Source organism: Varanus komodoensis, unplaced genomic scaffold (assembly GCF_004798865.1).
Source record: "Varanus komodoensis strain SLA01 unplaced genomic scaffold, ASM479886v1 scaffold105, whole genome shotgun sequence".
In the NCBI taxonomy this organism is placed as follows: Eukaryota; Metazoa; Chordata; class Lepidosauria; order Squamata; family Varanidae; genus Varanus; species Varanus komodoensis.
The window spans coordinates 245,780-272,615 of record NW_025335297.1 but is presented as its reverse complement, the minus strand read 5'-3'; the positions used below and the strand labels follow the sequence as shown (position 1 = coordinate 272,615).

General features: G+C 46.6%; 1 protein-coding gene and 1 non-coding gene across 3 annotated transcripts; both read left to right on the top strand.

Moving 5' to 3' along the window:
• Positions 1 to 277: 277 nt before the first annotated feature.
• CLIC1 (chloride intracellular channel 1) lies at positions 278 to 26,836 on the top strand. Of its 2 annotated transcripts, none has more exons than XM_044419577.1 (6): positions 278 to 444; positions 21,797 to 21,906; positions 22,627 to 22,752; positions 22,869 to 22,975; positions 24,274 to 24,455; positions 26,478 to 26,836. In XM_044419577.1, the coding sequence occupies exons 1-6, from the start codon at positions 406 to 408 to the stop codon at positions 26,637 to 26,639; spliced, it is 726 nt and encodes a 241-aa protein (XP_044275512.1). In that variant the 5' UTR covers positions 278 to 405; the 3' UTR covers positions 26,640 to 26,836. The 2 variants fall into 2 exon arrangements, with proteins under 2 accessions (XP_044275512.1, XP_044275513.1); XM_044419578.1 differs by lacking the exon at positions 278 to 444 and adding an exon at positions 12,640 to 12,644.
• TRNAT-UGU lies at positions 9,024 to 9,096 on the top strand. Its single transcript has one exon. It is a non-coding gene; the product is annotated as a tRNA-Thr (tRNA).

The window sequence follows — 26,836 nt, the reverse complement described above, 5'->3', positions numbered from 1 at the left end:
CACCCTCGCTCAAAAGCGCCAACAAGCAGCCCGCGCCAAATTTCGACTCCTCAGGGCTGCTGGGAGATGCTGGAAAGGCACGAGGCGAGAGGGGCCCCAGCGCGGGCCGGGAGGAACGGGGCTCGGCCGAGGCGCCCCCCGCCCCGGCGCTGCTCCCGCTCCCGCTCCCGCTCCGCTCCCGCCCCACGCCCAGCGCCATCCGCCCATCTCCTCTCCGCGGTGACTCAGAGCGCCCTGCTCAGTTCCTGGGCGTGGCCCCCGCGCGGCCGAGGGAAGTTCGCCGAAGTTGGGAGAGTTGCTCGGAGCTGGGAGCGGCGCCCGCCCTTCTGTGCCCCCTCAAGCCGCGCGGCGCCCGGGGTCCTCGTCGCAAGCCCGCAGCAGCGCCCCCCGCCCCGCGACCGCGCCATGGCCGAGGAGCAGCCCCTGGTCGAGCTGTTTGTGAAGGTGAGCGGCGGCGGCGTGTGGCTCTTTGTGGGCTGGCCCGGGGCGCCCCTTTCTGCCTTCCAGCCGCACTTGAGCGGAATCGGAGTACGTGGCCGGGAAAAGGGGGGGGGGACGAGATGCGGGAAGGCTCTTGAGGTGGTATTTCATGGTGGAGGGTCCCCCGCCGCCCTTTTTACTGCCGCCGGCTGCGGAGGAAAGAAAAGCCGAGCCATGCCTTCCTGCTTTTCCTGTGCGCCCCCCCCCGGGGGGGGGGCTGAGGACTAAGGAGAGTGCAAGCCAAGAAGGGCTTTGAGGGAGTCCGCGCCCGGCACCTGGCTTGGGCGAGGTTTCTGGTTATTTTTTCTCTCTCTGACTTGTTCTGAAAGGGCGTTGAATTAAAGCTTTCGCCACAGTTCTGTACCCGCTTAGCTGGAATAAGCCTCATAAAACCCAGTGGAGCTGACTTCTGAGTAGACACGTGTAGTATTGTATTGTTCGTTCATGCTTGGGGCACACCACTTGAAATAAGCGGGACTTAAGATAGTCGCCGCGAAATTGGCTTGGTGGTTTCAGTGGGGCAGCAGTGCCTGGAAGCGACCCCAGTAGCTTTCTATCCCCCCCCCCAACCGACCACTTGCCTTAGCATTTGGTGTAATGAATGTGCAAGGGTTAGAAACCTAAGGTGTGCAAGGTTCTGAAAAAGTGCCCTTTCTGTTGTGGTGGAACAGAAACAAAGAAGCAAGGTAAGTCTGGGGAAAGGGCTGTCAGGTTTTGTTTGCATGGCTAAATTGTATTCTTGCAACTTAGAAATCTGCTTTCTTTCTTTTTTTATCAACGATCTCATTTTTAAATAGTAGCTGTCAAAAGTTAGAAGAGAGACGTCAGCCTGGATCACTTCTTTGAAATCAATACATACTTTTTTTGGTCCCCTGTTCCTGGAAGAGACAAATGTGGCTCTGCAGGTGATACTGGACTACAGTTCTCATCATTCCCAGCCAGCAGAGCAGATTGTGAGGAATAATGGGAGTGCCAGCTCCATAACATCTAGAAAGCCACAAATTCCCCAGTGCTGTCCTTTTCTTTCCAAAACCAGGGTGATAAAAGTGACAGATATGTTTAAACTGGCCTTCTGCAGCCCTGCCATTTGCTATTTTAAAGATGTCTATCTGGGCAAAGCTATCCTCCTCATCAGCTTTTTAAACAGCTTTTTACTTTTCTGGTCTCCTTCGTACTTTCTTCCCTTTGAGGCCTGAACCAAGGAAGGGGAACTAAGTCTTTTCTAAGCTCCCCCTGCATTTCAAATGCTGGTTGTTTTCTTCTCTATCTGTTCCACAGCTCCCCATCTATTGGAACCCTTCTTTTTCTGGGCTGGGTGAACTGATGATAAGCATAAGCAACTGCTACAGAAACATCCTCTTCGAAAAACAAACAAACTTGTGTCTTCCTTCTCTCCAAATATCAGGTTCTCTTATGTCTTTTCCCCTGCTGATTCTCTGAATGTGGTTTCTTGGTATGATGACATTAGAAAAGGGGAGGAGCTTGAAGATGATGCCCTGGGTGTCCCGATGCTCATCAGAGGACCAGCCTCACTAGGTCAACTATGTATTTTCTGATGTCAACCAAATCTGCGTCCTGATATAGATGTTGTACCACCTGCCCTCTTGGCCCTGCCCTTTTCGCCTGTCCAACTGTTTACCAAAGGTGAACATGCTACAGGAGCTGGGAGCATAAGGCCTTCTTGGGCATCTCATTGTGGCATGGAGGGTTAGTTCTGTGGGACCAGCTAGCCTCTCTGGTGTGGTCAGTGTGCTTTCCTGCTTCGGCATTAAGGAACTACCTTAGATTTGGTCAGGGCTGCTCATGCATCTGATCTCGCCCAGGATTGGCTGGTCCAGCAGTTGGCAACTTGCTTCCTTTGAGATCTTTTGGACTGCAGCTCCTAGAATCCCTGGTCATTGATCATGTTGGCTGTGGGCTTATGGGAGTAGCAGTCCAGAACACCAGAGAGGACGCTAGGTTCCCTCTTTCCTGATCTTCCCTGTCTGTCAAAAACTGCCTCGAATCATATTAAGGGCTCTTTGCCACTATTTGTTATCTGAGGCGGCCTCTAGCCAGAGATGCCTCAAGGGTGGAACCTGGGACATTTTGCATGCAGAGCCCGCACTCTGGCACCGTGCTGCGTGCCCGTCTTGGTCCGGGCCTGGCTGCCCCATCCGGTCTTTGTTCTTCAGCCTCTCCCAGTCTGCCTGCAGTATGTTCTTTGAATCCTTTTGAGCTCCTCCCCCAAACATTTATCTTCCCCCTTTGCACCCATGGGCCCAGAGAGCCCAGAGACACTTCTTGTAGCACATGATATACTCTCCGCCCCTCCTGAGTTTTTTAAAAAAAATATTTTTTTAAAAGAGTGCAGAGATGTTTAGACAGAGAAAAGGTCCTACAACTCCTAGCATGCTGACTGGGGATGCTGGGAGCCGCAGCACTTTGTTCTGTCTGAACACACACAGGGGAACCCTCCCCATTTCTTTAAACTGGAAAGTGGGCAGGCTGCGAAAAGGAGGGCTGCCTCAGCACTATGTTTATTTGGGTTCAAAAGCTTATATATATTTGCTTTTGGAGTTCAGATCTCACCTCTGCCTTCTATTTAGATTCTTGGGCAATTTATTTTTCTTTTCGGTTTCACTGTTGACCTTTTGGCAAATGATTATCTTGTGATTGGCCATGCCCATCATGGCAGTCTCCTCCAGCATGGCAGCCATTTTGTGAGAGTGCCTGCAGAAAGCCAAAGGTGCCCACTAACTCAGCAAGGCTGGTGAGCCAAAGGACAGTAATTACTGGCTCTCTGGGCAGATGTGCAGTATGCTGTGCTGTTCCTTGGGCCTGCAAACTGAAGAGCGTCCAGACTCTATTATTCCATCTAGTTGCCATGTCCTCAGAAAGTTCTGAGGCCTAGTAGGAAGGCCTAGTAGCTTCTGAGTTTCTATGCAGATTGGTTTTTCCATTCTGAAAGGAAGCAGCAAGGATGGTGGAGCTAGATGTGGTTGTGAAGTACATTGTGCCTTTGCCCAGTGAAGCCACAACCTTCCTGCCTCATGGTATGGCTGGCTCAGCCACTTTCCACCAGTGGTTACCACTCTTAGATCTTTCCCAAAATAATGCCTTCCTCTTCGATGGGCCTCATTTGGGAGGAGGTGGTTATGCTTCTGCCAGGCCAGGCCAGATGCATTAATTCTGCAAGACCGCTGATGTCTTGTGAGTTGTGTATGCTTTTAAATGATATCTCTAAATGACTAGTCTGTAATGAGCTGGCCACACTTCAAGGCCACCGGGCTGGTTAGCTCCAAGATGTCTACTTGTGGGGTTGGGAACCCTCGAGTTGCGTGCAAAGGAAAGGGACTTTTGGCTTCTAGGGTTGGATCATGCAAGCACTGGCTGAGTCCCTTGCCCCCTGCCTAAATAAGCATGGAGCTGCAACTTTCTCGGGGAAAGGAACTAGGAAAATGGGTAGGGCCAGATTAAGTCATGGGAGGAGGTGGTGAGGGTTCAAGCCAGGCTCCACCCCACTGATACTACCAGATCAGCTTATAGGTCTAGGGGCCCATAATTAGGGGACCAAATTAGGTTCCCCCTGCAGCAAGGCCTCCACACAACACAGGGATATTTGCTTATTTCATTTGTAGCCCAGCCTCCACAATAATCAAAGATAACTGGTCATGTACAGATTTTTTTTAAAAAAAACATGTAATGCAAGATAACATCGAAAGAGGTCATATAAAGGCCAGATAGAGTCACCGGCATCAGCCCATGACAAAATTAAAAAGTAAAACCAGCAGCAGGGATAAAGCGTTGTGGGGTTCTTAAAGCACTAAAATCTGTGCATGCACTGATGTGGTAATAAAAAGGTTTTCCACCTGTATAAGGCAAAACAACAACACAAAACCTCAGAGATTTGCAAAAATAATGCCTTAGAGCTGGGTCCACAGACAGGTCACAGCTGAGAAAATGCCAAAATAAGTAGATAATGTTTTCAGTAAATGGTGCATGGTAAGTAAATATGGAGGGGGGTGGTCTTTCCCTGGCCCCAGGCTGTTCAGGGCTTTAAAGATTAAAAACCCGTATTGTATTTTGAATTGGTTCTGAATATGGACTGGCAGCCAGCTTAGATTTATTAATTTATTATACTTATAGCCTGCCTTTTTTCCAATCAAGGGACTTAAGGCAGCTTGCATAATTCTCCTCTCACTCTCAATTTTATCCCCCAACAACATCCCTGTGGGGTAGGATGTGCTGAGAGTCTGTGACTGGCCCAAAGTTACCCCAGTTAGCTCCATGGCTGAGCAGGACTAGCACCCAGGTCTCCAGCCCAACTCTCTCACCACTCTGCCACACTGGCTCTCTACACTAGATGATGAAGTTCTGGTATAGCCTATTATTGTTTCAGCAAATCCTCATTAACAGTCTGACTGCCCTCCTTTCAGATCCCCCGCCCTTGGCCATGAAGTTCACGGGGTGACTTCGGACCAGTCACTCACTCTCAGTCTAACTTACCTTACAGGTTTGTTGTTGTGAGGATAAAATATATATAAGCTACCTTGGGTTCCTTCCTCACAAGAAGGGAAAAAGGTGAGATACAAATGTAATGTAATAATAATGGAAATTTATCCAGGGCAGATTCCTCATACTATGTCCTCCATCCAAGCGTTCTCCCTCTCTTCTGGTGATCCATCCACAGGCCCAGCCTTGTACTGTCCAAGTCTCCTGATCAGCACAGGCAGCCTTCGGTTGCACCAAGCCTCCTCTACCATCCAGGTTGCTTTCTGTATTAAGGAAAGCAAAGACATTTTCTTCCTGCATCAGCATCATGAAAAGTAGGGGACGGACAGGTGACTATGTGCTTGCCCACCATCAGCCAGCTTGGTAGAAAGCTATTTTTAAAAACTAGCCTACTAAAAGACCAGTAGCCTAACTTTCTATGCTGAATCTCCCCTTCTCTTTAGCCAATGTGGAAACACAGCTTGCTAGCCTCTTGGCAAGCTAATAAAAACTTCTACAGGCAAAACACTTTGGGGGCATATTTCCAAGCATGCACAAGGTCTCCTTGTGACCAAATGCGAAGATAGAAAGACATACTTTTCTCCCTTTTCTAATAATACCTTGAGGTGATCATTCCAGGTGGTGGGGAGGGGTGCAGAGTTAAGTCTGAAGCACCTGAGTTAATGTGTACCTTCGTGCAATGTTAATTTCGTTAAGTTTTAAAGCTTTGCTACTTCTGGAATGTTCTGGGAGCAGGGAGGGGACTTTCCACCATGCCTTCATATGCCTCCATCATTGGAGCAAGCACTGTGTGGCCCTAAAAATGATATTGTACTTCATTGGCCACTGGATCCAGCCAGAATGTATAGTACTCAGGGTTGATGGGAACTGGAGTCCAAGTACATTTGGACAGCCTCTCTGTTCAGTTGCAATCTCTACTCACGCTATTGGCATGTCTGTGTGCTGCTACCTTTTAAAATTCTACCTAGTACAATGGAGAGAATAATATGATTTTGATGGCCATTTCAATTCTAAAACTAAACAGATCCGTGCCTGAAATTGAGAGTGGGCACAGTTCATGTGAGCTGTTTTGGGCTTCTACATGGAAGCACAGGATACACATTTTAACAAATAAGTTGCAATTAGGGTCCAGGGTGGCCCATGACTAGTTCTGGCCTGCCCCTCTTTCCCATTGCAGCTTTGTACATTTTCCCCCTCTCTAGTGCAACAGTGCTTGCTGGTTTCTCCTTACTTCCTTGGTGGATTCTCCCGTGTTCATAATAATGCACTTCTCAGTACTTTAGCGCTGGGGGAAAATGGGAAAGAGGTGTTGGGGTTTGCATGCTTCCCAGAAGGGTCTAGCTGGTCACTGTGGGAACAGAACACTAGGCTAGGTAAGGTAATGGAAATACTGACTTGGGCTGGTGCTCCATCTAGCTCAGTCTTGTCTGCGTACATTAGATCCTCTGTCTTTCCCAGGGACAGAACCTGAGACCTGTAGACAATGCACGTCCTGCCACTCAGTTAACAGTCCTTCTCCTGTAACAAAAATAAGGCTCTAGTCCTTATGGTTCTGAATTGGGTGCTGATTTAAGTACTGAATCAGACCATTGTTGGTCCATCTTGCCCAGTATTGTCTGTTTCCATTGACTGGCAGCACCTCTTTGGGGCTTCAGAGAGCAACTTACCATAACACAGAGGTGACAGGAATTGAGCCCGGGGCCTCTGGCATGCAAGCCATGTGCCTTGCTACTGAGCTGTGCTCCTCCCTCCAAAACTAGAGATGTTGGTGGGTCTGAAATGGCCAGCCACTTTGTGTGCTCTGAAGTCTTATCCTGTCCTCTCCCTTCCCTGAACTCGCAACTACATGCCCTTCAGGACTGATGTCTTCTCCTCATCTGTACTTATGTAGTTCCTGCTTCCCTCTGTAGAAAAGGAATATTTTGGGCTCCATGTTTAAAATGTGATATGGGCTGTACACCCAGCTAGGATAGTTTCTAGATTTAGCAAAGCAGGACTGCCAATCCTGAGTATTTGGAAGAATGGAATGCAGAGCACACATCTCAAGCATCTAATCCCAAAAGGGAGATAAGAGATCATAGGGTCATTAACTTCACTTTGATTAACTTTATGACTTCCTAGTTCTAAACAGAGACATTAGTGATATCTCTTGTTTAATTCCTTAAATGTAAATGCATAGCAACTACAAAGATAATAGACAGCTCTGGTGCATTTTTAAGAAAGGGGAAGTTTCTTCCCTCTCCTAATACAGAGGGAATAGCTCACTGTGCTGAGTTCACTAGCATGGGGTGTTGAAGTCAAGAAGTTTTCTGTTCTTATATATACGAAGGTAGCTTTTTGCAACCTACTGCCTTCCAGATATGTTGGACTGCATTTCCCATTGTCATCAGTAAGCATAATCATTTGATCAACTCCAACTTGCCCTAAATATGTGTAGCTTATACATGTCCAACAGAGAAACATGGCAGATTTTTTTTTAAAGCACTCTCATTGAACTTGTTCCTGTGATTGGCCTAAGGTGTTGTGATAGCATGGAATGCTTATAAACATACTAATTGTTCAAGGGGAAGGTATCTATAATAGTCAACAGCAATGAAATTTCTCTTGCAGAAATCAAAGGTCAGTTCAGCTATAAAAACATCATATGACTTAAGGAAGAAGGGACCATGTGCTGTTGACAGGAAGGGTGTGGACAAGCAAAAGGAGGATGTTTTAAAATCTTATTCTGAACTAAGCTAGCTTATCCAGTATTTGTTCTAACCTTGCCCAAACCTGGAGGCTTAGAACAAGTAAACACATTTTTATTACACCTTGTGGAGACAACTCAGTAAAAGCATTATTATAGTATTCTACAGATGGAGAAAATAAGGTTTGAAAGAACTGTCCACAGCTATCTGATGCAGTTATGACTGAACTGGAACCATGATTTCGTTCAAAACCCCTCGGTTGTGTGAGATGCATCTCCTCACCGGTTGACCCCACACTGCTTAAGAGGACCATCCTTTGTGTAGCACGGGAGCATGTGAAGTCACTGCAGCGGCGGTGACATGGCCAGCTGAGGCAGTGAAAGGGTGCGTGTGATTGCAGCACCCATGCGGGAAGTGGTGGACACGGAGGTCTGTTCTGTCCCATCACTGTCCTCTGGATAAGATTCTAACTGGTGTGAAGGAGCCACATAGTTCCCCCAGCCACATGTTTGCAGAATTCACACGTGCCTCCCTGGTGGCATTGGATTGTATCACGAGGAGATGTCGTGAACAGAGGTTCCTCTTTTGAGCAGTCAGAAGGCATAGAGCAGTTTCCTTGCAAAACTTTCTTTATGGCTCCCAAGTACAAATCCCCCAGAAAGGATCTCTGAGCATGCACAAAACAGTTCTGTGAACCCAATCTAGTGTATACCTCCAGGAACCTTCCTTGTCAACATGCCTGGGCCTCATTCCATTGGGAGAGGCTTTCTGAAATGAGCTCACTTCCTCTCTGTACATTGCTCATTCAACTGGGCTTCCCCATGGGGTCAAGAGCAGTGGGGGGATGGTCTGTGTCCAAAAATCCCTCATCCTCAGAGCCCCCTCCCACTGGCTGTACATCTTGGTTGTTCCCAGAAACTGCCTAGCTTGGCAAAGGGCCTGGTCTTGCGATAATCACCTCCGCCTCCTTCATTTCAGAATTCTGACCTAACCCATCCTCCCCAATCTCACTGTGAGTTGTGTCATATTCCAATTCTGAATCACCGTCTGGGATGCAGCTAGCAGTCTGTGAGAACAGTTGCCCGAGACTGCCCTCCTCCTCACTGCCAACAGGTGATTCCTCTGCAGGTGCATCGGAACATCTCAAATGTCATGAATGAAAACGAGAGCACACCTCTTTTCTCTCCCTGAGCATCACTGTTCCACCGCCCTCTTCCCCCAACCACACTGAGCAAGGGGTTGGACTTGGTGACCTCCAAATTCGCAAATAGATTTCCAGACTCTCCGCTCTTCCTGCTGTATGTTGTTCTAATTTGCTCTGCAGTAAACTTGCCCTACGAGGACAGGTGGGAAAGACAGGGAGGGGGTGTGGCTCAGTGGTAGAGCATCTGCTCTGTGCACCAAAAGGTCCTGGGTTCAATCCCCAGCTTCTCCAGGGAGTGCTGGAAAAACATGCCTGGAACTCCAGAGAACCTTAGTCTGGGTGGACAATATTTGGACTGACGAGACTGTCGTCTACCTCCATATAAGGCAGCCTCCTGAATACAAATGTTTCCTTTAACGCAGCTTCATAGAAAGTGTTATGCTTTTTTACAAAATGTTCAGCAAGAAGGCACAACATGTGATTTACTGCACCCTGGTATCAGAAAATAAGAATGGTGGCAACAAAAGGAAGTCAAGAAGTGTCGGTGAAGGAGGAGAGGATCTAGCTTTGAAAGGAAGTGCTTCCAAACCTGTGAGGTCACAGGCACCATGGAAAGAGTCTCAGCCTGTAGAGGAGCCCTAGCCCAGTGCTGGGACACCAGCTTTGCAGACAGAAGGGCCTGGGTTCTCCTGCCCCAAGCATGTTCCCAAGGATCCTTGAATATATACCCTGCATTCAGGCTATGATGCTGGATACTGGGGGTAAGTCTCACCAAAGCCTGTTGGAAGGATAATTCAGTGACAGAGCACATATTTCATCTCCCATGATGGCATGAGGTGGTAGGAAAGACCTTTGCCTGAAATCCAGAAGAACTAGGGCCAGGCGGATGAGAGAGCAGAGTAGTGCGGTGGGACGATCCACACCTGGACTTCCAGAGGGCTTTTGACAGAATCCCTTAACAAAGACTCCTGAGCAAACATAGCTATCACAGGATAAGAGGAGAGGTGCTCTTGTAGATCAGTAACTTGTTAAAGAGCAGAGTAAGGAGTCAGGATAAATGGTAAATCCTTTTGAGCTAGAGGTGCAAATCCTTGGATCCCACAGAGATCTGTTTGGACCAGAGCTTTTAAACTTGTTTATAAATTATCCGGAACTAGGAGGGAATGGTGAAGTAGATTGCAGATGACACCAAGAAATTTAGGGTGTTGAAGAGGAGCCCTAAAAGGTTTTCTTCAGACTGGAAGAATGAGCATCAAAATGGCAAATACAGTTCCTTGTAAACTGGGACGGAAATATCCTCACTTCATATATATACTGATGGGAACTGAGACTGGGGTTGTGGAGAATTTGCTGAAAATGTTGACCCAGTATGTGGTTGCTTTGAAAAAGACAAATTTCATCTTGGCCATGATTAGGAAAGGAAACCGGACTGAATCTTCCAGGATCATACTGCTCCTTTATACAAATCTACAGTGTGACTCCATTTGGAATACTGTGCAGTTTTGGTCCCCGGTCTTTTCTTTCTTTATTCATGTCAGAAGCATCACAGTTAAAAGAAGGCATATTATAAAACATGTTATCTTAGAACTTATTATAAAACAAGAAAATTAAAATACAGCATTGAAACATATACAAATTAGATCTAGCCCAGAAGCTAGCAACATTGCATTCTGTGAAGCTGCCATAAAAATCCAGAAGCATCCAAACCTTTGGACAAAGGATATTGTAGCATTGAGGAAAAGTGCAGGAGGAGGAAACTGAAATAATCAAGCAGCTGCAGCAACTTCCTCATGAGGAAGGGTTACAACGCATGGAGCTTTTCCACTTGGAAACAAGGCAAGCAAGGGGGAGACATATAGATGTGGGATGTTCTCATTTTTAAACATGAGAATGTTAGTGAGTTTCTGGGCATGGTAGAAGCACAAAATTACATGCAAATAATGTCACAAAAGATTGACCATAAAATTGAGAGGAACTAAAGCAATACAAAGCAGATAGGTTTTCCTACAAATGTCTCCTCACAAACACAAGGGGCTGAAGCCTCTGTTTTCCATCTAGGCACCCTGAGCCTGTCAGCAAACATATGCTGTTTAAAATCCATGGCAAATTTCCCTCTATAAAGGATCTGGACTGATGGGCATTCTGGCACCAGCAAAGTTTTCCTCCTACTTAGCTGTCTGTCAGTTGCCATTTTTAATGAGAGACCGGCTAGTGATCTGTAGCTGCCTCCTGAAAGGATGGCATACAAAATCTCTAAACAAACAAACAAACCTCTCAGGTGGGCTCTTTTGTTTTCCCAGCCAAGCTGTGGAAAAGGAATGCCACTGGGCAGCAGCAGGGGAGCAGCAGCTGGCTGGGAGCAGCTTCGTTTGCCTCAGGCGAACCAGGCACTTTTGCTTCCTGGGAGAGGAGATTGCAAACAAATCAAGGATCAAAAATCGACAGGGTGTCCACATTCGGGGTGCTTTGTTTGGGCCCCAGACAGTGTGACATTTATGGGTGGAGGCGGCCTACACCATTTTGTGTGATCCATCAAGTCAAAGTCAGCCCACCAAGGGCTTGGTAACTGTGCTTGAATTACAGGGAGGGGAGCCCTGAATGAACTCCACACGCTTCACCCACTGGTTTCCCTCTCTTTTAGCCAAATCTTGTTATCGCCTCAGTTGCTTACTAAAGAGATGCCTAAAGAGGCTCTTGGATTTGAATGCTGCTCAATAAACATTGTTTTGCTGCCTGCCTGACCCTGCAAAGAACAACAACAAACTGGAGAGTTATCTAGCCTATACCAAGGTAGAGAGCGTGGTTAGCAGGCTGTGTTAGGCATGCCAGAGACAAATAATTTAATTTTCTTCTGTCTGGTTCGGTGGCTTTCATTTTGCATGTCTTCCACATGTCGCGATGCTGTTTTGTGCCTTGAGTTACCTGCTTGCATTGATTTCACATTGTCTTCAGTGGGTGTGATAGAGACAGGATTTTAAAAAATAAACTGAGAAATAAGTCTACACAGACTTGGGTAGAGGGGGACTGGGAAGGGTGGTTGGCCTTGTGCGTGTGCCCCTCACCTTGGACTTCTCTGAGGAGGCAGCTCCCGGCTGTTCTGTTTGTCCAGCAGCACCATGGTCACTGCAAGGTGGCTGTTTCCTCAGGTGTGTCACTCATAACTAGATTCATCTGAGAGAGTGGCAAGGTGCAGGTGGTGGGGAAGGAGCCGCAGCCTGCAAACACGCCTGCGGTTGCTAAGACAGACAGTGGCAGGCTCTGCCCAAACAGTTACTGGGTGGAGCGAAATCCCTCCCACTGCAAATCTCCATTTTCATCCCCCCCCCCGCCCCCGCCCCCGAAAGCGGAAGTCTCTCACTCTCATAGCTGTGCAGACAGACTTGAAAACATGCAGATGGAAGCCTGGTGATGTCTCAGAAGGCAGAGTGGGCAGGACTGGGTTAGGTTTCCAGGAGTCTCTGAGATGAGACTAAGAGCTCCCCTGCTCCTTCTGAGAAATACCCTTTAATAAACACTCTAGTTAGTGTCACCTAATCTGGTGTCCTCTTGGTATTTTAAACTTCTCCATCTGCCTTGGCCAGCAAGGCAGCACTTCCCATATCTTATCTTGTTCTCTGTATGCCCAGAGAGGTCAGTTTTTTATCAGCCTGGTGAGGGTGTGGCTTGTGGCTGAGCAGTGTGACATGCCAAGCCCATCTGGTGAGTTCATGGCACAGGCAAGATTTAGGCCAGGGACTTTCTGGCAGCTGCGCTACATCTTTGCCGCACTGGGACCGTAGCTTAGTGGCGAGAGCATATGCTTTGCAGGTAGAAAGTCCTTATTATCTCCTGTTTGGAAGGTGTCGCCAGAGACTTCCTCCTGAGAAACTCTCCGTGTTGACGGCTCGGTGCCAGAGAGCAAGTTGTGTCACCTGGCATAATGCCTGCTTTCACACGTGCCAGCCTGACAGGGACAGGATCACGTGTGTCCATACAGCCCCTTTGCAGCCTCGCTCATTCTCCCTGCTTCAGAAGAGTTCGGAGTGTAGTCAGATCACACGAACTGGGCCAGTGCTTCGTATCTGATGAACTGCAGTGAGGCACATGCTCTGAAACTGGGGCCATGGGTGGACTTTAGTCATTCACCTACTCATTAATGGGTTGGTTAATTAGTTGAGTGCAAGCACTTTTTGTGGGGTGGGCAGCCAGCGTCCTGGAGATGCCCTCACCCCCTCGGGCCCCTCTGAGGCTGCCTGTGCTCTGGTCTTTTTGCCCCAGTGTCCCCACTTCTTGCCCACCACGGCCACACCCACCAGAGGGCACATGACAAGAAGCATCCCTGCACAGCCAGCAAAACGGGGCTTTCAGTAGCCTTCAACCTCACCCTCCCAGTAATCCTGATTGTCAGATGGGGGCAAGATTAAAACTTCTCCTGTGATCCTCCACATGCGTGTGTCTTGTTGTGCTTGTGTGCCCGCTTTGTACTCCATCAGGCAGGATATTCAAGACCGTGTGCTCAACAGTGGACCATTAAGAGGGAAGAATTCTCTTAGGTGTGGTTTCTTCTGCCCCTGCAGCTCTGTCCCTGAGCAAATGCAATGCTTAAAGTCACAAGAACAACCATGATTGTCAGGACTTTGTGCAGTTTCTGGACTGCTGCGTGTTCTGTGCAATTAAAAATCCAGGTCTCACTGGTTTAGCATGTGGGCATTATATCTGTGTTGCAGAGAGCAAAGAGGGCTCTGTTTGCTTCCTCCTGTTTGTTCTCGCTCTGTTTTACTTTGCGCTCTGGAATCATTCTCTTATGCATCACTCGATGTGTTCTTCTGTTTTGCCTTCCTTGCCCAGTGTGCCAATCCCAGTTGCTCTGTGTGCACACGTGTGGGTGGGGACGTGTGTGAGGCCCTGTCTCTGATTTGCCTCTGTATCTTTTTGCATCAAGCCAAAGGCAGTGGCACAGATGGGTGTAATCAGTCAGTAAACTTGTGCTTCTGCTTGAGCAGATTGAGTTAAGTCACAGCCAAAAAGGATGACTTCAGAGCAGAAGTGGGGAACTTGTTGCCTTCCAGATATTTGGGCCTGGAACTCCCAGCAGAGCCAAAAGTGAGGGATGATGGGAGTTGTAGCCAAAGTATCTGTCGGGTTGCAAGTTGCTGGGAGGGAGAGAAAAGACTCCCCCAACCTGATATCTTTTGAATATTTTGGACTGTAGCTCTCACTGACATTGCAAAGCTGACTGGGGCTGATGGAACATGCAGGTCGAAGCACAGAGGGGCCCCGCTCACATGTCGCTGCACACAGTCAGAAGTATAAGGTAGCCGTGCTGATTCCTAAGAAAACATTCAAGAATCTTAGCATTTTAGGGCACAGTCCTGCTGGTTGCACCACTGATGCTTGCACGCAACTGAACGCGGAGGCCTCCAGGAAGCCAGCGCAGAGTGGGAGGAGTGGCAGAAATCACTTTCCTACTAGATCCATTTTCGGCTGTCAAGCTGAAGCATTTCAGAGCGGGAGGGAAGGAGGCCAAAGCACTGCTGGGATACCTGGCATCCTGACGGCCCCAGTCTCCTCCCCTCTCTATCCTCTAGTACAGGACGCTTCCTGTACTCCTGTCTGAAGTTGGTTTCCTGACCTTGGAGAGGCAGCCACAGGGCAGGAGGAAGGGATGAATGCACAAATCCTTGGCTCAGAGACACTGTCTGTGGACTCAGATCTGGGAATCTGATTGCTCTTAATACCTTTACTAAGACCAACCAAGTTTCCACAAAGCCATGAGCCAGTTTTTGAGTTTTAGGACTCCTGATGAAGCATAATGTTGAACCAAATAATAAGGGGATAGTGTGGAGAAGCGGCTGTTCTCCAAATCCTCAATTTTAAAAACAGAACACAGGAGGTACTATTCAGACATAATTGGAATAGTTTTATTTGGCTCAAAACACACTGAAGGATTCCTCTGGGGGTATTGGGGGAAAAAGCCTAATGGTTTAGTGTTCATTTAAAAAAAAAATCGAATTATTTGCTTTCACCATAATTGGATAATTGACTCCTGTATTAATCTCTGAGAAAAAAGTCTTTAGGCTGCTAGATATTAGTTGTTAGTTTACTATGTATTTCAGAATTGCTTCAACACTGCTCTATAAAACTGTATATTGATTATATAATTTTAAAATAGATATGTTATATTTTGCAGGTCACCCAAAGAATGGTAGTTTTTGGATTGATGTTTATTAAAATAGGTAAACTAGTAAAGAGAAGCATAGTCCTGAGATTAGTGATGAGAAAGATTAATTGTAGCGTAAATCAACCGGTTACTTTGAGTAAATTGAGTAGAATTGGGTAGTGGCTGAAAGTGTTTACACCTCCTGTATTTAACCTCATTTAAAATCACCCTGCCTGTTGCCTACCCCCAAAACTGCATAAGCTTTACTTTGGTGAGAGCAAGCCCAGAGAGGCAGGTGTTTAGCATGTCTTTGCGTGCTGCGTGTGACTGGTGTCAAAATTCCAGAGACTTCTGGCCTCAGACTTCGACTGTTGCTCAGTAACAGCTTATTATTACTATATATTTCATTTCTATAACACTCCAGTAACCAGCACTCTCTGGATGGTACACAGCATTTTATAGCAAGTTAATAGCAGAAGAGATAACAACATGCTAAAATATTACTGGTTTATGAATACAGTAAAATTCAGCATACAGTTTAGATACAAAATTTAAAATAGTTTTAAAAATTAAAACAATTTCAGTGCAAACTACGCATGTTAAAATACTGACATCATATGCAATTAAATGCCTGGGAGTAGAGAGTAGTTTACCTGGCACCAAAAAGATGACAATATTGGTGGTGCCAGGCAAGCCTCTTTGGGGAGATCATGCCATAATTGAGGGTCATCACCAAGGCCTTCTTCCTTGCTGCCTTCCCCTGAGCCTGTCTTACAGGTGGCAGTTGGAGAAAGGCCTCAGATATAGCTTGTAGAGTCTGGGTAGATTAAAGCTCTGGAGAGGTGTTCCAACAGGTGTTGCGGTCCCAAGCCATGTAGGGCTTTTATAGGTCAAAACTAGCCCTTTGAAGTGGGCTTGGAAGTTTACAAGCAACTAGTGCAAGTAGGCCAGAATTGGTCTTCTAGGGTTGGAATTTTTGCTCCCAGTAATTAATCTGGCTCCTGCATTTTGCACAAGCCACAGCTTCTAAACAGTCTTCAAGGGCAGCCTCACATAAAAAGCATTGTCAACGTCTAACTTGGAGGGTGCCACAATATAGGCTACTGAAACCAAGTTTATGTTGTCTATTTGTTCCTACTTCACTCCTTCTGCTGATGGGAGCAATAGTTAAGTGCTGTGTACCAGCCATAGAAAACAGGGTTGCGTTAAAGACAATCTGGAGTCCAAGATGAGACACAAGATCAAGTTTTCTATCGGTAGTAATTTTCTTTCGCTCACACCAACACATTTGCTTGTTGCACAACTCCTGGATTCTTATGGATGCTAATTTTCTGCCATTTCACTTTACTGAAAGAAAGGAGAAGATATTCAGTGTATGCTTTAACCTCTGCTGCTTCTTGCTGTGAGCTTTCGTCGTGGTTAGAAATGTCAGTACATAAACATTTGATTGGAGAGAGCTTGACTTCAAGGGCTCTTGGCTTTAAGAGAAGATGAAGGGTTAGCACAAGGGGTGGAGGCTGGGCACAAAGTCTTCTTGTAGTGTGTGTGTGTGAGGGGGGTGGGACTGACTGACTGACTGACTCACTCACTTACTTGGAATGCCAGTTTCTATTTTACCTGTGCCTATATTTATGCCTATATTTAGCAACTCCGAAATGCCATTTCCCTCCAGTTGCCTGTGTCATCATTTCCCCCATGTCCTCCCTCCTCTCAGAGATAATAAAACCCAGCTGAGCTGAGGTTCTGGCGTTCACGTGCAATGCAGAGTCACTCTTGGGTGGGGCTCCCTCAGTTGCCCTGCTCTGCTTGCCGCCTCTTCTGGGCAGGTAGGGCTGCCACATGCAGAACCTGGCAGGGCAGCAGAACCTTTTCAGAGGTGCGCGGAAAGAATTCTGTTGGCACCAGCTTCTTCCTTCACTGGAGCATGGCAAAGGAAAAGCTTTTCCCCCTTTAAACAATCTTTGAGTCCATTACCCAGTGGTCTTATTGACAGGAGTCTAGAACTGGATGGGGATTAAAACTATTAAAGCCTGGATGAAATCCAGGAAATAGTGCAAGGTCCATTGAAGAGATACGGAACCTCAGGCACAGCCCTCTGGGATCTCGTCCTCCTAGCAATGCTTCCCTTCCCGCAACCCCTATTGTTGGGTCGTTTCCTGGCTTTTCTTCAGTTTACCTGTATTCATAACCCCAAACGTGCCACCAAAGGAAGGATATAGTGGTTGTCCCTTGCCCCCTCCTGCTACTTCTAAGGAATTCTTTCAAGGTTTACAGCTATCTAGAAGTAAACAGAGGAAATATTTCCCTATTTTTTTACCCTCCACATACATAAATCTCTTTACCATTCTTGCTCATATACCAAACATTCTAAGGCAATGTATGAATGTTTCCCTTGTTGTAACAGGGTCAGTGAATGGAACATACTTATTTGTTCATGTAGCAACAACAACAGAAGAAGATAGGTCTCTGCCCCAAGGAACTTACACTAAAATTTGATCAGAGTAAAAATAAGGGTGCTTGGTGAGATCAGAGAGAAATGTGGGTAGCTTCAGGTATGCATTCTTAAGGGTGGGGAATATAAGGGTTGGGCCAAAGTCTTTGAACAATGATTTGAAAGGAGAAGGAAGCTAAGGAGGAGTCAGCTCTGGCCAGTGGCCAAATCTGCCCTTCCTGGGGTACAAATCCAGCCTTTGACTTCTCCAGAAATCCCACCCAATAACCATTTGGCGTTTACTGGCTTCTGTGCAATTTTCCTCCAGACTAAAAGAATGAATACCTCTTTCACGGCTTAGTTACTGGCAGGAAAAGTTCGCAGCTAGGGTTTGGGAGGTTCTTTGGTTCTGTCTCTTTTGACTTTGGCCCTGTCCACCACTGAAATCCACTTCCCCAAACTTTTCTGAAGTAGAATTGCTACTGATCTGGTGGTTAAAATATGGGAAGGGGAGTGGAAAGGGAGAAGGAAAGTGGTCTGTCTCTGTGGTTCTAGATGCACCAACCCTGCTTTTCTGTCGTGTATTTCTGGACTCCCTTCTGGCCACTGTAGTGATATAACAGGGCATTTCTGTTGATCGCTTTGGGGCTGTGTCCTTGGCCTGCCCCCATGCCAAATTAAATGCTGTTCCTGGCTTGGTGGAATTGAATTCAGGGTCCAGATTCCCCGGCACAGGGCCTCAGCATTTCAAGGGTTCTGTCCTGGGAAGGGCAGAGTAGTGTTCTCCAGCCTAGGCATGATGGGAACTGTGGTTCAACATGTTTGGAGAATGGTAGTGTCAGGAAGGCTGAAAGGCAGCAGAAATCAAAGTTTCTGGATTCTCTGGAAAGCGTTAATGCAAGATAAGCCAGGGCAGGGTGCACAAGGAACTTCTGACAGACTAGAATGGTATTTCCTGCCTTCAAGTCTGAGCTGAAAGCTGCCTCCTTGGCAAAATGTGCAAGTCTTAAATGACATCAGCCTGGGAACCCCCCTCTGCCCTTCAGACTGAGCTGGCTCCCACCGCATGGAGCTTCAGCTTCGCCCACCCTTATATCTACACGCCCCCTTTTCTGTGAAGCTGGCAGACCTTTCATTTCTATGGCTCATGATCCTGCTTCAGGGAAGGGCATATTTTCTCCATGTATGGGTTTGTGGTTTCCTTTCTGAGCAAACCCAGAGAGAGTCCATTTTTAGCTAAAAACTGGTAGTTGTTGAAAACGGAAGTTCGTCGTTATAATAAGAACAATTAATCATGCAGGGAAAAGTGGCTGTTCAAAGGCAGCAGTGGGTGTTAAGAGTGGGGCAAGCTCAGAAGAGGTTGGACTTTCAAATTTCAGAAGCAAAATTTAGTTTAAATGAAGCAAAGGTAAAGGCGGAGTTTTGGTGGTAACATCACAGTATATTTGGGAAGTCCCATTGAGAATGACACTGTAGGGTTTTTTAGGGTTTTGTGTTTTCATATGGTGGGACTCCACAATCTGTGACCTGAATACAGCAGGAACAATGCTCTGGATGCCATGATGGCATCCACTTATTTTGCATGTATTTATGTATTCAATAAATATTAATTTGCAGCATTGAAATCTAGCAGTCAGCTTTCTTTAAATCTTTCAGGGTAGAGTTGTGTTCATGTTTACACAGAAGTAGATCCTGCAACTCCCACACTAGAAGTTGTAGGACTTATTTCTGTCGGTACATGCATAGCATTGCAGCCTGTGTACAATAATCATGGCCTGGCTGCCTCCTGAAGTCTCTTCCATTCCCTCAGCAGGTGAGCCCATCTAACACACATTTCTGCCTTTTCTCAAAAATACAAGCAGGTTTTTTCCTTGCCTGCATGAGTGTTTGTTCTTCTGTCTGAAAGTACTCCCAGAACCGGGGGGGGGGGGGGCAAGTCCAGAGGCCAGCTTGGTATACAGTAGGCCGGTCTGTTTGGGCGTCTCTATAGCAACCCTTGTCTGCGCACCTGTCAGTCAGTGGCTGATGCAATCGCAGAGGCGGGTCCTTGCCTGCCCCAAGACCACCCCTTGGCAACCGACTTCCTTGGGGATTGGAGGGAAAGTGGTCTGTTCCCATAGTAACTGCTGGCGGCTGTAGGCCTCTTGGAGGATGATTTGTCTGTCACCATGGTGACTTCTCCTTACTAGCCAGTGACCCTCCTCTCTTGGGCAACTGTTGCCAAGAGGGTTCCCTGTTATCTTAGCCGACCACAGATCCCAGAAGTATGGACTTGTGACAAGAGAAGAGGAGTTGGGGAAATCCAAAAAGCAAGAGCTTTGCCAGATGCTGCTTCCTGACATGTCAAAGATGCTGTCTGCCAGTGCTGGGCAACTGTTCGACTTCAGAAGAAGGCCTAGGAGCGTGCCACTGTAATGCACATTCTAGCAGGCATCCAGGCTGGGGCAGGGATCCTCTCTGGCCAGCTGAGCGTGAACGTGGCCAACCGGGAATCCTGCCCTGCCCTGCCCTGCCCTGCCTTGCCAGGGAGCGACTGGTCCTCATGCTGCAGCTGAGATAGGCCACACCCTACATTGCCACATTTGACACCCATGTGCACTAGGCCATCCATCCATGCCCTGTATCAGCCTTTCTTTAGCTGGTGCCTTACAGCGTGCTGGCTGTAGATGATGGGAGTTGTAGTACCACACAGCTGGAGGGTGCCAAGTTGAATAAACTTACCGTATATTCTTCTCTACAAACCAAAGGATCCTGGCCCTTCCAAACCATTCTAGTGCACCAAAGCTTTCCTCTGCATAGTAGGTCACAGGGCTCAGGTATACGTGATAGGGAGTTGCTTTCAGACCCAGTGAATTACTAAGTCCAGAATTTATTGCCAGGTCTTCTACAAGCTATGTTTCTGCTCTCCTACAGTTCTGCTTAAGACTGCATGGCCAAAAGAAAAGAAATCCATTGCAGTTACCATTAGCACTGTCCTCTTAAGTCCTCCTTTTCACTTGGGGTGCCAAAACTCTACCTCTGAGGGGCAAATCACAGGGGACCATATTCCAGTGGTGGGCAAAGACAAAATGGTATGCCAAAAGAATACTGACTTGTATCGTAGCTTAAAGCGGACACTGCCTTAGGCAAGGCATTTCAGCCTTTCAGAGCAGGGAAAAGAACCACATGAAATCCAGGAAACCAGATTGGGGGAGACTGCCCTGGAGCCCATCTCAAGCCCTACAGGCGTAGATGAGCATCTTCTTCATGGCCACCAGTGAATGTCAAGGCTTTGCAAGGATCTAAGCACTGGCGCTCCCATCTCATTGTACTACCGTGGTGATGCTGTTGCTGTTGTACAGCTTCTCCCATATATGCGCGAGCATCTTTCTCCCTCTGGGGACATCATGTGGAATTGCACTTGGGGAGATTGCTATGCCTTTTTGGTGTTTGTGTGAACCTCTGACTTTGCTGCATTTATTTGGATTGTAGGTCTTTGTCCCCAGCTTAATGCTAAGGGAAGGATATATCTGCACTCTCATTTCATTTCCATCCAGTAGCTAGTCCCAGTTTACATCAGTTCATAAAACAGACGATACAATAAAACACTATAAGGAATACATTTTTTAAAACAGCTAAAGTAATATATGGTAATAGATAGTCCTGCAAAATGCCTGGGATGGGTTTTCCCCTCAAGCCATTAAATATCCTTGGATGTCTTTAAATGCCTTGGTGGTTATCTTAACCTGGTGCCAAAAGGATGGCAAGTTTGGCACTAGAAGACCAGTGATGGATACTGGCAGCTCTGTTTTTTTTCTGAAGGGATGACAGAATCAGCAAGGTTGAAGCTCAGTCTTCCTCATCCCTGTTCCCAGTTGTAACTTCCCTGCCCACTTTCATTTGCAAGGAAAAAGTGTGTATCATTGTGCCCACTTTTCACAAGTTTGCCTCCAAAAGTGCATATCCCCCCATTGAAAAATGCATTTTTCCAGAGTTTGTATTTCATGAATGAGGATCAGATGCACAGAAATCTGAAGCTTTGCCCATGTTTGTGCTTGCAGGTGTGAGCAGGGCAAATTGTGGTCTAAAATTAAGAGAAACAAAATTCTTATGCAGTTTATTTCTTTGTGACAGTTTTCCAAACTGATTCCACCATCTGGTACTAGGAGGCCATGATTGTACTGTCAGCCTTTTTGAAAGACACTGGCAGGACCTCTTGATTAAAGCAGAGCTCTCCCTCCCCCTGCATTGTCCCTTAATTACTCAGCTGTAGGAGGTTAGGAATGACAAGGTTTGGCTATGTTATAAACGACGCCTAATTACACTTCTAGCTACCAATCCTAGTTGGACCTGATCTGTATAAGAGCCAAATGCTTTTTGCTGAACACTGTGATACGATTCAGGAACACGGAAGCCTCAAAGTTTTGCTTTTGCTTTTCCAGGCTGGCAGTGATGGAGCAAAAATTGGGAATTGCCCCTTCTCTCAACGACTCTTTATGGTCCTTTGGCTAAAGGGAGTGACCTTCAATGTCACTACAGTGGACACCAAAAGGTGAGTAAAATACTGTCCATCTGCCTACAATGCCCTCTTGTTCACTAAGCGTGACTAATCCACACGTATGCTCCAGTTTTACCACTAGAGATGGGTAAGAATTTCATTCAATTTACAGTTTGAGGCAAACTTAGTTAATTTGCAGTCCCTGGAGTTGTGCATGAACCCAAACACAACTGTGCACTGAAATCCAGCCTTTTCCAGATGTGTCATGCACGTTCATTAATTAAAGATGACCACAGAAATGCAAGTATCATATGTATAAGATGTACATGCTAGGGGGAATTGTGGACAAAATTACTATATATTATAGGAGGGGCAGAAATGGGTACATTTCAAGCCTCAAAAGGTATTATAATACTACTACTAATAATAATAGGGGGAATACGCATGACAAAATGTGCACATTTTTGTGTAAACTTTTAAAGACAAAATTTTCAAATTGCAGCATAATTGGAGATTTAGTGAACTGAGGAAAAGTTAACTTGATGTAGTATTCATGGTAGTCCTGCTTAGAGCAGGTCCATTGAAATGAATGGGACTTAGATTAGCATGATTAATTTAACTCCCAAATATTTCAGTGGGTCTGCTCTAACGAGGACTAACATTGGATACAGTCCAAACTCACCCATCCCTACAGGCTAGCTTGGCAATTTCCTTTTAGTACTTTCTAGTGACTGTCCTGTAATTATAAGCACTCTGTTCCCCCCACCCTCGTAGGAGAACTGAAACAGTACAAAAACTCTGCCCAGGAGGTCAGCTCCCCTTCCTGATGTACGGCACGGAGGTCCATACGGACACGAACAAGATTGAAGAATTCCTGGAAGAGGTTCTGAGCCCTCCCAAGTATGTGCAAAATGGGGCAGTGGGGCTGATTGGAACAGGGGATTTCTGGCTATAGAAGGAGTTGTGGGTGGTGCCACCATCAAGAGAGCCCACTTTGTGGTCGATTTCCTTCACAGGTACCCCAAGTTGGCTGCTCGTAACCCTGAGTCCAACACAGCTGGTCTTGATGTGTTTGCAAAGTTCTCTGCTTACATCAAGAACTCAAACCCAACGCTCAACGCCAGTGAGTATCCAGGCCCCCAAACGCTCAGCAAAGTTCTCCTGCAAATGCTTTGATTCCCGTTTATTCACTAGTCCTTATATTGCCGCCCTGTTTCTTAATAGCTTGACTTCTTCATCCTTGCCTTGCCGTTGTCTCTTTCCTTCATATACTTCAGTAGATTTTCATTGCTTTTCATTGGCTGTTCTTTTCTTTGGATTGCACTCTGATTTTTCCAGTTCATCCTGGTTTCCTTGGAGTGTCACTTATCCTATGGACCAGGACTGTATAACACACGTTCCAAAGGCCTTAGGTACCGCCCCAGTGGATGTTCTAATCTGCAGAGAAATAGCCATCTCAGTGTAGATTGCTCAGGGGTGGTAGAAGCTTTTGCTTCCCCTCCCAGCTATCCTTAAAGCTCAAGAGAGGGGAAGTTTAAAATTCCCCCCTCCATTCACACCTAGATGTGCGTGTAGGGCTGGGGTGGGAGTGTGAGCATGCACACGCATAGCCTGGACCTCCGTAGCCAACACTGCTCATGACCTGCAGGACCTAGAAGTCTGTGCACCCTTGCTTCACGCTAATGTTGAACAAGGGCCGACCAGTCTGTGAGGACTGATTCCTGCTTAGTCAAGTTCATGGAACAAGGAGGAGGTGTTGGCATGGCTCAGCGAACCCCAGACAGTGCAGAAGTGCAGAGAAAGTTAGGGGCTGCCTCTGGACCACTCCGTGGGTGTGCTTAGTGGCCATGGAATGCTGAGAGAAAGTCCCTTGGAGAGAGAAAGGGAACGAAGGGAGTGGAAATGGAAAGGAGTATCTTAGAACAGGGCGTAGTTGGCTGGACCCTGAACAGCATTTTCTTGTTGGCCTCACTTCTAGTTTAAATGACTTTTTTGTTCTTCTCGGTGCTTGGTTTATACTTTATTCCCTCTGTTTTAGTTCCCTTCTGTCTTCTCCGCCTTGTCCCATGGGATCTCATGACAGCTATTTGGTCTCATTGTTCTCCTTCATTCCTTCCAGTCAAGTTTTTTTTCTTTCCCTTAATTAACAATGGATCTCTTCCTAACATTAAACTGTTTCTGATTTCCTGTTAGCTACCCCTTCTCTAGTTTAATCCTTGAATCTTACTGACTCTTTCATTCTCTTCTCTTGAATCCCACATCTCCCTGGTCCTTCACCTTCTCACCTTGAATCCCATAGGCTTGCTTTCCAAAGTGCCAGCCACCACTCAACTCTTTTCGGAAGCTTTGTGTTCCCCCTTGGATTTTCATTGGTCTCACATATTCTTCCTTCACCCCCTACAACACCTCCTCCTTTCCTAGACCTTGAGAAGGGTTTGCTAAAAGCACTGAAAGTGCTGGATGTTTATTTGATGACACCACTACCGGAGGAGGTGGACGAGAACAGTGCTGAGGATGAGGGCCAGTCCAATCGTAAATTCCTCGATGGGGATGAACTGACGTTGGCCGACTGCAACCTACTGCCCAAGCTCCACATTGTCAAGGTGAAAACTTCTCCTCCTTCAGAGGCAGCACGTCTCTCCAGCAGTTTCTGGGGAATAAAAGGGGGAGGGTACAGTTGCGGTCATGTCTGCTTGTGGGTTTCCTAGAGTAGGGGTGTTCAGCCTCTTTCAGACAAGGGGTGAATTCAATCTCGGTGGGGCTCTCTGGGGGCCACATTCCAGCAAAGTGGGTAGGGCCAAAATAGCAAACTTAATTAGCTATTTTAGCTTAAAAATTTGTACTGTCAGTAACAAAGGCATAGGAGGGATGCTTCTACCCTTTAGATTGGCTGGCTTGAGACAACACGATACCCTGTAGTCAAGGACTGTGTGTGTGTTGTGCTGAAACTGAGAGTTGTTGAAACACTGCTTATTATGTTGTCTGAATCCAGCTGTGCTAACACGTCTTGATTTATTAACCCTGAACAACCTACCATTCACTACTGAACAATACACTGGGTTATCTTCATGGGTTATTTGGTGTTAAGAAACCATAGTTTGTTAGCTCAGCTGGGCTCACACAATATGATAACCCACAGTTCAGCAACAACCTATATTACACCCTTGAGTGTGAGTTGTTCAGTTGTTCTAACCCAGTCAATGGGAAAAGCACACCCAATAGCCTGCAGTAGGATTGAATGGAATCTGGCTGGAGTTTAAATGCTTGCTGCCTCTTTGCCCGTCCACTGCTGGATTGAGTCCAACATCAAATTAGGATGGGCATGTGTGAAAGGAGTAAACACCGAAATGCTCCCAAACTCCTCGGTTTGGTCAGCACACTTGTTTTCTTGAGGGTGTGTCATGCATGTTCTCACAAACTGGCTGTCCTGTGTTGGGCAGTTAGCCAAGAGTGAGAATAAAAGAAAAGCAATTTCCCCAAAAACTGAAGTGCAAGGCAGAGCTGGTGCCAAACCTCTGGGGAGAAAACCAACTGCATTATTTTGAACCTAAATAATAATGGTGCTGGAGGAAAGCACTTGGTTTTTCAGCATGCTGGCATCTCAGCTATAAAAATACTACAAAGCCTTAAGACATAAATAAAGATCAGGAGAAGCAGGGCGCCTTATGGTCTCTGTGGGCATCCCAGTGGAGACGCCAGCCATAGGCTGACATCACACATTGGCTGGCTCAGTGCAATAGATGGAGGCTCTCCACAGATACACCTGCAAGTCGCCAAGTGAGATGAGAGATCTGTCAATGTATTCTTGAACGGTCTGTGTTTATCTGTATTAGCCCTCAGCCATGGAGGGCTAATTCTCTGGCTCTCTGAAGCAGTAATGCCATGTGGCTGACCTTCCCACTATCACCTCCTGCCTACATGTGAGATATTCTACGCAGAGAGGATTCTGAAGTTACTGCCCCAGATTAAATGTATTAAAGGAAACAGTTCTCAACAGAGAGTCCAGGTTCATACATCACCACAAGCAAGCAACTAGAACCAGTAGTTTGTTGTAGGGCTGATTTGACTCATGATGCATTGTCCTATTGTGCAAGCCCAGAAGACATGGCCAGTCCTGGGTCAAGCCCCATGTGCAGGCCGTGGCATGCAGTGATCTGGTGCCTGCAGCTCCCCTTCGAGAGGCGCGCTCAAGCAGAAGGAAGGGCGAGCTCTCCACTCGGTGCCGCTGGCCTGCTCTTGGGTCTTCCTCCTGCCCCTAAAAATGAGCAGTAGAGTTCTGTAGTGTGGATTATTTTGCATAATCTGTTCTGCATTTGCCAAGTAAGGGAAAATGCAAAGAGCCTACAGGAAATGGCAAGCCCAACTAGAACTCCTGCTGCCCAAGTATATTGCTTGTCTGAGATCTCACTAGTTATTTTCTTAAATAGGTTTAAACCTTTAAATTCATTTAATAGAAGTCATGAGAGAGAGAAACTTGTTTTAAGTGAAATCTGAAGATTCTTAGGATGCTAAATTTTAAACCTATTGCCAAATTCTTTGTTGCATGGAGCCTTCAAAAGCAGTCAAAGGCCTGTGCTTATAAACATGTTGATGTTGCACATTCTTTTTTGGTTTCATGATCTCAGGTGGTGTGCAAGAAATACCGTAACTTCACCATCCCCGAGGAATTCCGTGGCATTCACCGCTATCTCAAGAACGCTTATGCTCGTGAGGAGTTTGCCAGCACCTGCCCAGATGATGAAGAGATTGAATTAGCTTATGAGCTGGTTGCCAAAGCTTTGAAATAACAAACTTCTGAGAGTGGGAAAGGGACGTGGAACCTTCCGTGGCAGGATCTATTGGGGTTGGGCCCACTGGAGGGCCGATTTTTATGTATGTACTAGAATTTGTCAGTAGTGACAGGGGATGGGGAATGTTTAGTTACCCAAAGGGACAAAGTGATACCAATTCACGAATAACAATAAAAACCTTGTTTTTAAAAATA